The 12,751-nt window shown below is 35.5% G+C and overlaps 1 protein-coding gene across 5 annotated transcripts in view; it reads left to right on the plus strand.

Annotated features, from left to right (window-relative positions):
* Nucleotides 1-12,751, plus strand: part of Pcdh7 (protocadherin 7) — a 414,240-nt gene that overhangs the window by 184,273 nt on the left and 217,216 nt on the right. For 2 of the 5 annotated variants that reach the window (XM_057771295.1, XM_057771292.1), the window contains exon 2: nt 11,684-11,900. The exons of 1 other annotated variant lie outside the window; for it this stretch is intronic. In XM_057771295.1, the coding sequence (XP_057627278.1) occupies nt 11,684-11,900 (217 nt within the window). The remainder of the gene's footprint in view (nt 1-11,683; nt 11,901-12,751) is intronic. 2 more of the 5 variants (XM_057771294.1, XM_057771293.1) reach the window with 2 other exon arrangements.

The following is a 12,751-nucleotide window of genomic DNA, read 5'->3' on the forward strand; positions in this document are numbered from 1 at the left end:
ATTTATGAACTAGGTAATCTATGTACGTGGATTGTGATGCTGTGGTGAACTTAAGGCACCTTGTTAAGTAAAATAAAGACTTGACAGGTTCTCCATGAGAGTGATTTGCCAGCACTTTAGCGGTGGTACTGTACTAGACTCTCTATTGCGTGTTCTAAATAGCACTCATTCTGGAGCATGATGCTCCTTGTGCTATAAAGAATGAAGTGGGGAATGTAAAAATTGACAGGGAATCTGGGAGGGAAGTCAAAACGAAAGAGAAAGGAAGATGAGCAAATGATACCGATGTTGCTTGACAAAGCTTCGAGGAATCACATTGCTGTATAAGCACCTAAAATATACTCTTTATAATTAAGTAGGTGTTTGGGGATCCCAGAGCAAGTAGGTACATCTCAAATACATCTCTAGTACCTGAGGCTTAGGGGATAATGGCAGAAGAGGATCCAAAAGATTGTAAGAGCCAGAAGACCTGCAAGATTGTTAAGAGATTTTCGTCTCCTGGAAATAAGGAAGCTACACCTATGATAACGCAACAATATGTCCGCCTAAACAAGGCTTGATCAATGAAAATATCAATAGACATGCTAATATAGAAGGGCAGTTCTCACTGGGTAGCACTCTTACTGCTCGACAAAGAACTACAGGTAACTCATAACTGTTGAGAAGGGGAAAGTATTAGTTTATCTAAGGAACGAGACTCATGATTAGTTATCCAGAACAAAGCAGTTAGCCCAGAAATCATACATAGTCAAGCTATGCTAAATAGATGCTACAGGTTCTATATAAATAACAATAAAAGTAACAAAGAGACCATCAATTTGAGAGAGAGAGTGAGGAGGGACATGGATGTGGTTGAAAGGATGTCAGTAAAAGGAGCTATGATGTGATTATATCTTAGTTAAAGAAATAGCAAAAATCTTGTGTGGTAGATAGTAACTAAAATGATTTTACTAATGAGAACAGGCTTCTGTGTATTTCCTCTGTTCCAAAATAGCACGTTACAATTACAAGTATATGTTTCAGGTCTGTTAGACAGTAACTATGGAATTCATCTTGCAGCAGTTCATCCTGAAAAATTTACTTATGTGGTTAATATTATTAAAGAGACACTCTGGTGTGCTCTGTGTGTAAGAAATATTATAGTATAAAATATTTAAGCATCAATTATTTTCTCATTACTCTTCAGAGAATGCCATATGTAAGAAACTCAGCACAATATTCAATTTCAAAAGAGAGAGGGAGTATGATATATGTGATGTAGTTGGAAAAATGGAAATGAAGGGGTACTCTAATTAAGGAAAACAGAAAGAGACAGAGAAGTGTGAAAAAGGTAACATAACAGTAAGAACGTCTAAAACATCATAAGGAATCATACTATTATAACTACTACCTTTAATAGAATCTATAATACATGTAAGTCCATATATAAATATACATACAGAGTTTAACTGGAATTCATTGTAAATTTGGATTTATAATGCCCCCTAATTAGCCAAAGACTATCTAACAAAACCCCCAACATTAAGCATGAGAAGCTCTGTTTTGTGTTGTTGGTCAGGGTTATCCAAGAGAACCCCAAACCATACAGCCTATAGCTGTTGTCAGTGGTTAGTCCTCCTGACCCCAGGAATTAGAAGATAAATCCATTTTGCTGAAGGCAATAGACTTCAGATGCAGAACCCGGAAGTCCCTGAACTGGAACTGACCTGAATGCCTTCTCCTAAAGAGGTTGCTCTATGGTATGAAAGGGTGGTAAGCAGGCTTCCAAAGGAGGGATTCACTTACTTTACTTTAGAATTCTGTATATGTGTCCAGCCAAATAGAGAAGGGGTAGTAGAGGAAGGTAGTTATAAACACCAACTAAGACCACATGGCCAATTGCAAAGATGAAGATTGTAACTGATAAGAGTATTTCAGTCATCTTTTGTTTTCTTCCCTCAATTTCTCTATCATGTAACAAAACAGCAATTAAGAGAATATCAGTGGTTATTATATTTAAGTTTTGAGATACCAAAAGAATGTCCCTTAAGGGGGATGTTGCCACCTATTCTAAAATTTATATAAGGGATAATTAAATAGGCATCATTATGTCTTGTTATTCTTTACATTTGGAAATTAAGCATGACATAAGGAGATATGAATATGTGTCAAGTCAATGAGTGTTGTGGTTACTGTCTTGGTTATCAACTTGACTGCAATACGGAATTAACTAAAACCCAGGCAGCTGGGTATACTTGAGTAACTTTTCCCTCTTTTTCTTTTTGATGAATTTATTTATTTACATCCTGGCTGCAGTTTTCCCTCCCTCTTCTCCTCCTAGTCCCTTCCTGCATCCTTTGTCACACCAGGTGCTTGTCCCTCCACTTGACTGGTTTATGAACAGTTTTGCTTTTCAGCGAAGTGTGGAGTTGATCTTATAGCATCAGACTATTTTCCTCTGCTTAGAGGAGGGTTACCCCCAATCGGAAGGACTGTGTTCATCCTTCACAGGATCCCCAGCATGGCAGGGCACAAAGAGAGGGAAATCTACATCTCATGGAGAAGGAGCACTACTCAGGCAGATGTGTGTGGGCAAGGTGACCCATTTTAGGGTCACAATAGGGTACATTCTTCTGGACAGACAATTCTTCATTTTTCCACCTGAAGGTCACGAACAACGTTGTCGTTTCAGTTTCCAAAAGAACTTTTGATAGTACAAAGAGCACACAATGAGCATCCTCTAGAGACTACATGTCTTCACTGGTTCTGGTGTTTCTTCAGGGAACATGAGGTGCCATAGTGCAGTACACAAAGGCTGTGCAAATTTTGACCCTATTGTTTTCTCACAGGCTCCAGTTTCCTAGTCTGAGCAGCTAGTGATTCAGCAGTTGTCCTTTGCCAGTCTGATACAACAAAAAAGCCTAGTGTGATTTCTTCTCTCCTTTTAAACTGTAGCTGGGCAATTTATTAACTGCCTGGTCAACATATTTTCTACATTTTCACTTATATCTTCTTTCCTTTTTTTTTTTTTTTTTTTTTTTTGGTTTTTTGAGATAGGGTTTCTCTGTGGCTTTGGAGCCTGTCCTAGAACTAGCTCAGTAGACCAGGCTGGTCTCGAACTCACAGAGATCCGCCTACCTCTGCCTCCCGAGTGCTGGGATTAAAGGCATGCGCCACCATAAGTTCTTTACTTCACAACAAAGTTAATCCATTGCCATAAAAAAAGAATTCTATGTATGTATACCCTCCCTTTCAGTTCCTCCCACCAGATCTTCCTCCTAATTTTATATTCTCTCTCTTTCACTCTCTCTCTCTCTCTCTCCCTCTCTCTTTCTCCATCTCCTTCTCTCTCTTTCTTCATCTGTCCTTCTTTCCCTCCCTCCCTTCCTTCTCTCCCTCTCTTAATCACTGAATTTAGTTGGTGTTGTTATTATCTCCCTAGGTGTAGGGTTAGGGCTTCGAAAACCTAGACTATGTTACCAATGTCTCATTTAGGGAGAAATATTCTATAGGCTCCTTTTCTCTGCTTATTGACCAGTTATGGATCTCATTATTGGTGCCATCTACTACAAAAAAGCAGCCTGTCTAAAGAGGCTGAGAATTGCACTAATCTGTGGGTATAAAGGTAAGAACTTAGATAGCAATTTGATACTATATTCATTTAAAAGCTTTGTAGTGCTTAGTCCTTCCCTAGGGCCTATGACCTCCTGAGCCAGGTTGTTCTTGTCCCCATTAACAGAATGTTATAACATGTCTTGAGAAGCAGGATTTAAATCCAATGAGAGAGTGGTTGTTTCAATACACATTTCTTATGTAAGTGTTCAATTTTACCTCATCATTGGATCACTATAGGAAGCTGTTAGGAATAAGATGGATCCACATTTCTGTCAGCATCTGGCATATCTTTATTTGGAATCATTCCTTCAGAAGGTGAAAATATCTGTTCCAAGGGAAGTCATGTCTAAAGATACACATGGTATGAGCATTGTGATTTCTTCTTGCTGTACAGTTAGTAGAGTAGCACAATATTTGCTCTAACAAGAGGATGCACGAAGGGTCCACAACAGTGTTTTGTTCTGTTATTTTTGTCTTGACTTCTTGTCAATAGGAAACATCAACACAACTTGCAATAATTTTCAAGAGAAGCTTCCATTCTATCCAGTTGTAAAGAACAGCTGTTTCATCTTAGCTCAGTTTTCTTTAATATTTTTATTTACGTATTCACCCACTGTTACCAGTTTTTATTCATTTCCCATTCTTACATTTTTTGTGATTGGCTCTTCTTTTACCTTCATTTCTTATTTTGGGCAGGTATTCTGCAGGAAACTATAACTGCTGTATGTTCATGTTTACATCTTCTATATCACATCCAGAAGACAGTATTTCATAGCAATCTTTCCCATTCTCCAGCCCTTATCATGATTCTGTCCCCTCATTTCTGATGCTCCTGAGTCTTAGATTGCGGAGAGGGAATAATCTTGCTTCCATAGTAAATACAAAGGAGAAAAATGAACCAAATCTGTGTAACTTTTCTTTGTTCACCACTATTTTGGTACAAATTAAAGCTTATCAACATGTCTCTGAAATGGAGCATCCAAATAACCCACTGACTGGAAAACATCCTTTTGAATAATTGGATCGATTTTTCCTGACATCTTTGTTCAGCACCTTGTACTGGATTGTATCAGGATAAGGAACCCCTGCCAAATCTGGCCGTCTGCTCCTTTTTGAATAGTCAGCCAGATAGGATTGATTTTTTTCTTCATAGTTGTAAATATTGAAAAATAACAATAGTAGTATTTTATTGAGTGGAAACATTATCAGAATCTCAAAATGCTGTGTCCACAAATAAAGTCTCACTGAGATGTGGTTGTTCATTCACGTTTGTGTGTTCAATGTCTATTTTCACATCACAGTTGCAGGGCTGGGTAACTGAAGCAGTGATATTTGTCTCAAAGAGCCAGAAATGTTTATATTTTGGCCCTTCATGAAAAAGGCTTGCCAGACTGTGGACTAGGTTTACAAGGAACCAGTAATAAATAGTGAAAAATGCATTAATTAATAGTGGCCACAGCGTAGTAGACCAATGTGTTGTGTTCTAGAACATTTATTTTTTCTAAAAGATTTAGTTCTTAGTCTATTTTTGCCAAGAATTTTTGACTTTGCATATTCTGTTTTCAGATGTTTTTCAGAAAAGAAAAAAGCAAAACACAAGGAAACTAGTTTCTTCCTTCAGAATTAGTAGTTCTTGCAGTGCTTTTCACTTTTAAATTGAGTATTTTTTTTTTCAAATTCGTAAATTCCAAATATATATGATGCATGTGGAAAAGACCTGGAGAAAAGAGAACTTGAGTGAAAGGAAGAGGGTGCATTGCTGGCACGAGGAACCACTCTTTCAATACTGGAATCATTGGTATTTTGTGGTAACCAGCCCTGATCTGTAGAACTAAGAAAAATTCCTTTGGATTCTTAATTTCTCAAGTGCACATACAAACAACAATGTCAAATATATAACTGCCCACCAGTAAAGAGATAGCTACTTAACTTTCCCCAAATGAGCGCTGTAATTAGCTAATCCACATGTCTCAACACGAATCTTCTGAACATCCTTTCATCTATTTACATAAAAGACAGGACGGGCAATTTGAAGTATGGAGGAATGTGGAGGCTTCAGTACATGAAGGCACCCCTAAAAAGTTTAAAGACCTGATTAAAGTTTGTTTGAGGGTCCTGCCAAATATCCTACCTACCACTAATGCCCTGTAGAATCCTAGGTATGTTTATTCAGTAGCCCTGACACAGGCTGAGAATGTTTGCAGATTCATCAAGCATGTGTTCATTTGCAGGGAAAGGTCGCCCAGCATTCGAGAGATCTGTTTTTCACATAGAACACAGCACTCCTCCTACGCCAAGAGCCTCCGCATGACTGTTTCAGTTCTTTATGACTGACAAAGAGTCATTAGAAGTCTCTTTGATGGACATAGCTAAGTGAATTGGAAAAAATAAAAAAAGCCTTTCAGCCCATTCGGAGATAATTGATGTGACTGAGACAGCTGCGTGTGAGTTCCAGATAAGGAGACAATTTATGGAGAAAGTACTGAAGCTAAAAGGGAAGGTGCAGATTTAAAGTTCCCAATAAAGTCGTCTGGTAGACACAGCAGTATTCAATAAGGAAAAGATTTAACCTGAGGTGTTTTCCAATAGATGGCATCCTTTGGGGCCCATCCTCTTGCAAATAAAATTCCCATAAAGGTATTGCCACTAGGTATATAAAAAAAAGGACTTTAATGGCAAAGTATCTGCACTCTTAGCCCTGTGTTGCCTTTACTCTTTCACTCTGAGGAATGGAACGTATGAATGACAGGACTTACTAAGCTTAAGTCGCCCTTTTATTTTTCTCGAATTGATCACTGCTTTAGCAAAGAAGCGGGAGTTTTTATTCGGTGAGCTGCAACTTTGAAGATTTTTGATAGTTGCAGTCTGAAGGTAAATATCTTTAAAAATGTGTGCTTGTGTAACATCATAAATACTTTTTAGACATAATAGATTTTTAAATTGATTTTATTGAGCTATACATTTTTCTCTGCTCCCTTCCCTTTTAAAAAAATATTCAAACAATTTAGAATGACTAAAATAAAGCTGTTATTGTATATGTGTTTTTACATATTCATCTATACTCTTTTCCTCAAAACTATACATTAAATTTCTGACAAGGAAAATTTGATCTGGATATTTTATATGCTATCAATGATTATACGCTGTGTTTGTCCTTTTAGTTTCATGGAATTTTTATATGCAAATAATCATTATAGTCACAATTGCTGCCTTTGCATTCCTATTTTCAAACAATAAAGGAGGAGAGGAAGAGGCTCCCTTCACAAAGTCCATGATAACAGAGAAACAAGAAGACAGCCTCTATGCGGTACCAGAAAACTGAATGAAATAATGAAGAGTGTAGCACGCTGGCCTCCATTCTATAACCACCTTAAAGCAATATGGATGCAGTTCTGTCATCTAGGCATTAGAGAGAAGGGCAAGCAGCTCAATTACTCCAGAGCTAGCATCTTACCTGGAATCGGAAGATATTTGTGGCAACCTCACTAGTGTTGAGGGTAGGCCCTGTCTTTCTATCCTCAAGTACAAACTTCTAGAATGTGGTATTGAAACACAAAAGTAGCTGATAAATGCCTTTACAAGTTAGTTTAAGAGCAAAGTATTTGTGTTTAATGAGGAATATTAAAGTAGTTCTTGAAATATTTGATTGCTATTCTGTGTACATTATTACTTCATAAATAATTTGTGGGTTTGAACAAGAAATTGGCCTTGAAATTCTATGTGATTTTTAGAACTTTTATTTAGGAGCTTTGTAAATTACTGAGCCAAATGATGGGAGATAACTTTGGTTATTTAGCAGTGGCCTGAGGTATCGTGCCTTTTATAGTATGTGTCTCAGAGGGAGCTTAAGGCTCTTTTTATAAGCTGTCTCATTAATTCTAGCAGAATTAAGGGGCAGATACTATTATCTCTATTTTACAAACCCTGGGCCTTAGGCATAAGAACCAAAGTTCAGCTAACTTGTCCAAGGTCACATAGAAAGTCTATAGGAAGATTTGAAATGTTCACTTTTCTCTTTCTATTATTTTTAATGTATTGTTTTTCTTATTTAAAATCTATATACACATTTACAAGAACCCATGTAAGAAATTCCCCTTGCTTCTTTGGTCCTTATGAATATATTTCTCTGTTTTAGTGAATTCATCAGTCACTGAGGTTTTTCTTTCTCATTGTGACTTCTGTTGTTGAACAGCTGGTTTTGCTTGCATCTTAACACCTCACCTTACCATGAACATTCTTCTGTGTCTGTGAAGAAAGAAATTAAGAATCAATAAATAAGTCTCTATATAAGCCATTTTTTCTTTTAGTTTTTACACACTGTGAAGTGCTTTTCTTTTTCTCCTTTATTTTGTATCTTATTACCATGGTTTAGATTATCCAAGATGTGATCACATTATTTTTAGCATTGAGTAACTCTTCTTACTTCTGTCTTAGAGGCTTTAACAGTGATCAGATTTTTCTACTCAGTTCCTTCGTGCAATCACTTCTCTTTGCCCCTGATAGTGAAGTTCTAATTGGTCCTCAACTCTGTCCTGTCATAGACATCTTGGTTCAAAAACCTGGAATGGCTGTTTAAGTTTCCGAATATCTTTAATACCATCTTCTCCATTTGTATTTTTTGGAAGCTTTGTTATATTTTGCTTGTGTATACATCTATGAGCCTTTGGGTTTCTTTATTATATACAATTTTGAAAGTCCCTGGAATATATTGCATACCAAATAAGTGCGGGTATAGTGAATTAATGAAGCATGACAATATTGATGACCATTTCCTTTCATCTACACAGACCAGACAGTCAGTCCCTGTTGCCTCTTTTTAGCCTTTCATTGGGATGAATGTTTCTCATACCCTGAAGTGTATGATTCTGAATGCTTTCAGATCCCGCTTTTGTACTCTGAGAATGAACTATACATGACTGGAATTTGTAGACATGGTGGGTCACACAGGTGGTTTCTAGAGCAGCTTATCTTTAATGCTGGTTCATTTTGTTTACTGGCATTTCATTATTTGCAAGTTTCCTAGGTAATTCTCAAACTCTTCTCTTACTCTATTCCACTTTATATCAACTGTAGATAAAACAATGTAGTGACACAAACAATACAGTTTTTATCGGGAAGTCAACATAGTGGTTCAATTTCGACTTTACTCCATCTTCTCTGAATGTGGAAGTGACATAAATTCTGTATTATAATCCTTATTATAAAATCTAACAGTCTTCTCACTTGATTCTCAACTTGATGGTGAATGGTACACAAGTCTCTCTCTTCATTCCACCCACATATATTTCTCTCTCCCCTTTTCCATCCTTCAACCTCTCTTTATATTTTCATATATCAACAAACTGAACATGTGTGACATACTATGAAAGTTGAACTTTAACTATTGCATTGATACTTCAGTTAAGCTCCGATACTAACTTTATTGTCTTTATCGGTTTGAATGCATCACCTCAGTGATTTTTACATAAAATTATAAAACATAAAATAATAAAGTATAAAACAAACTATAATACTTCCTAATACACTATTGTTATTGAATAACTATAGAATTCTAATGGCATGGTTTAAAAGTGGGTCAAGTGATTGGTGGATGTGTTCTCACTCATTGTATGATACTTTTCATTTTCAGTTTTAATGTGAATAATATTTGCATTCATTTAGAAACCACATCAAGCAAAGCAACTTTCAAATGAAAAAAAAAAAAACCTGATGAACTGAGTGCTTGTTTAAGTACTTAGTATTTTAAAATTCTAATGTTCTTCTAAAATAACTTATGGAAATCAAAATATCCACAATCTGAATGGGGTAGGAAATCAAGAAAATGAAATGCTAAGTTCATAACAGTCATTATACAATCCATTGTGGAATTATCTCATTTATTTTTGGCTTTCTTTATTAGAAGTATATACCTTGTCTCTGTTATTGTGTGCTGCTTAAAGGAGAAGAAAGCTCAACACAGGTTCTGTGATTACTACCTTCATCCAAAGGTTTTTTTATATCAAAATGAAGCACTATTTCTTATAACCTCTAATATTTTCTTTTCTATGTTAGGATAGCATATGTGTCTCTTGTTCATTTGAACTTTTTTCTTTTTTCATAGTTGAAACTGTACCTAAAAGATCTGAATATTATTAAAGTAGAATTAAAAATAACATTTAACCTTCCACTTGATTTTTAGATAGATAAATAACTTTAACCCATTGTATAGCCTTTATATTTCCTGCCTTAATATCATTTATTTTAGTAATAATTAATATTTCACTGTTGAGCACTGTTGGCTTAGGAGAACGGGATAGTTTGGATAGCGGTGTCATTTTTAAAGGGAAACTGAGCTCCTCAGACAATTCCAAATACTTTGTGGCCAACCAGATGATGGCAACTGGGAGGAAGTATAAACAGAAATGAAAAGTGAGATAAATAGAAATGATATTGCTCTAGAAATAGGGCTAAATATATTGACCAAATTAACAAAAGAAAAAGATAAGAGTTCTTTGTGAAATAAAGGCCAAGTCTCTAGATTTATGTCAGTGAGTTTGGTCCCATGCTGTATATTCTGTCTACAATGAAATACTGTGTAACCGTTTTTCCATAGTACTCTCCAGATTCTGTGAAACACTATAAAGACCACAATGGTATTTAATGCCCACCCATGTTAAGAGCTTGAACTAGGATAAAACAGATTTGTCATAGACTGTGTGTTCCTTTTAAGCTCGTAAGGGATGAGGCAGTAGCAGAAATATCAGCAATGTGCAGATTTTACAGGAAAGTTTTTCTCTATAACAGTATAAGGGAGAGATTTGTGGAAGTGTATATTTGTATTTAACAAAGCCAATTTATAAATTAGGGGCAAAAGCCACAATTATTAACTTTCTCATTACTAATCTACCATGTGCAGATAATCCTTAGAACTCCACAGTCCTATTGGTCATGGTTATGGTTACCGATTTGTACCATGAGCTTTCAAGCTATAAACATTCAGAAAAGGTTCTTAAGTTTATGCTATGCTTTGGCAACAGTAATTTTAAACTGTACTGGAAAGGAACAGTGTGGATTATAAGTATAATAACTATGTACATTTGTGTTACATTCAAATTCATGTGGGGTTAATGTATATAAATAATTGTTATTAATAATTTCAGACCACTAATAGGCAGCATTTATTATATACATTATAGATAATACGTCACATCATCAATATTGTATATTTCATTAATGTGTTATTTTGCTCTATGGATGATGTACTTTTATTTTTATTTAATTATGTAACTAAGATAACTTGCAAGTCTCATGCACAGTAGACATGACCAGGCATTGTCCCCTACAGAGATACTTGTTGGCTCTAGTTGGATAGTTTTATAGGCCATCTCATAAACCAAATAAGCATTACCCTTGACTTTACTGTGTTTGAATGAACAACAATTATTGTAAACACATGCAGTTGAGTCTTTTGATCTATTTCCCATTAATGGGTTGGAGAAAGTTTTATAGATCATCTTACTATTTACCTTACATTTCAAATAGATTTTTATTGGGGCAAAGTAATAAATATTTTGTAATCTCCTAGTACCACATTCAAATTCTTGTGTAAGAGCTGCACTGTTTGGAGATGAGTGCCAGAAAACATGCCTTTAAAAGTCTATATTATATGGACTCTATTTGAATGCTTTATATCATTTGGATGAAGTATTTAAATGACATCCCTTCATAATGAATTGGTTTAGTTTTTTATATCTTCCCCAGTTGCTGACCTTTTTTTAAATGAAATATATTTGTGAAAAATACGAAATCTACTAAATGGGAAAGGGTTGAACATAGAAAGCAAGTATATTTCATGTCAATGCATGTTGAATAAGATTTGTGTTTTCTTACCTTTATTTCAGAAGAGGAATTTTTTATTTTTAATAATGAAAGTATAAACTACAAGCTTTGCATTAGATAATATATGGCTATCCAAATATGTTTCTACTTGTTTGATCATTTTGTATTAAATTAATGTCTATAGACCTTTAAGTGTTATTTATGTATTTTATGAAATAAGATCACTTAAAATCTTATATCTTAGTGACATTCAGAATCTTTTCTCTTACAGCCATTTCGTAGAGTGACGTTTTCTGTTGTGAGTCAGCCTCAGGACCCACATCAGGGGTCACTGCAGAGTTGCTATGACAGCGGGCTGGAGGAGTCAGAAACACCAAGCAGTAAGAGTTCATCAGGGCCAAGACTGGGTGCCCTTCCACTCCCAGAGGACAACTATGAAAGGACCACGCCGGATGGCAGTGTTGGTGAGGCAGAGCATATGGAAAATGGTAGGGGCAAACACAACATCCACACACATAATCACGCTAGTGAGCCAGAATAATTAGGCTTCTTAAAGTTAGTATAAAATAAAAACAAAGTAGATTACACCAAAACTATTTTAAAATACTAAATACTCGGTAAAATTCAGAAATGAAAAATAAAGAAACATAATTCTGTCAATAAAATCCATAAAATTATGCCATCATTTAAAATAGCTCAACAGAAATAAATGCACCTAGAAGTAAATTAGAGCAGTTCCTGCAATGAAAATGCTAACCCAGTGCACAGCTGCTAAATAACAACAAAGAGAGGTCTTGTTTGACTCTTTTCTTCTATCCATTTTTGTCATGCAACTATTTCTTCAATTGTCATAAGGCAATCTCAGTGAAAGAAAAGGACAGTGAGCACACTTTGCTTGAGACTTCCCATTCCTGAATACTCAGCAACGAATTTTTGACCCTGTTCTTTAGAATGCCAGGTGAAATGGCTGAGAAGCAAGCAGCAGTGTCTTGCTTGCCCTAATATGCAGTAAATACCATTAGCACTCCTCACCCCTTAAAGTGGAGAGCTTATTCTGATTTCTGCAAAAGAAAGGGCATAAAACAAAATATAATCCTGCTTACACTTACCTCATTGTGAAGCTATTAGCATAGTTTCGAAAATTCTCCTATATGCCTTTTGGTATATCATAAAATGATATATCAAACAATAAATGTAAATGATTTTACATTTGCTGATGTTCCCAAAGAAAATTGTGGTATTTATTTTCTGGATTTTGAGTACTAAGTAAACATTTGAGGAATATGTTCATGTCCAACAGTAGAGTGACAAAGCTCTTCCTAACTTTATTATTATTTCC

The sequence above is a fragment of the Chionomys nivalis genome, chromosome 6 (genome assembly GCF_950005125.1).
Source record: "Chionomys nivalis chromosome 6, mChiNiv1.1, whole genome shotgun sequence".
Classification (NCBI taxonomy): Eukaryota; Metazoa; Chordata; class Mammalia; order Rodentia; family Cricetidae; genus Chionomys; species Chionomys nivalis.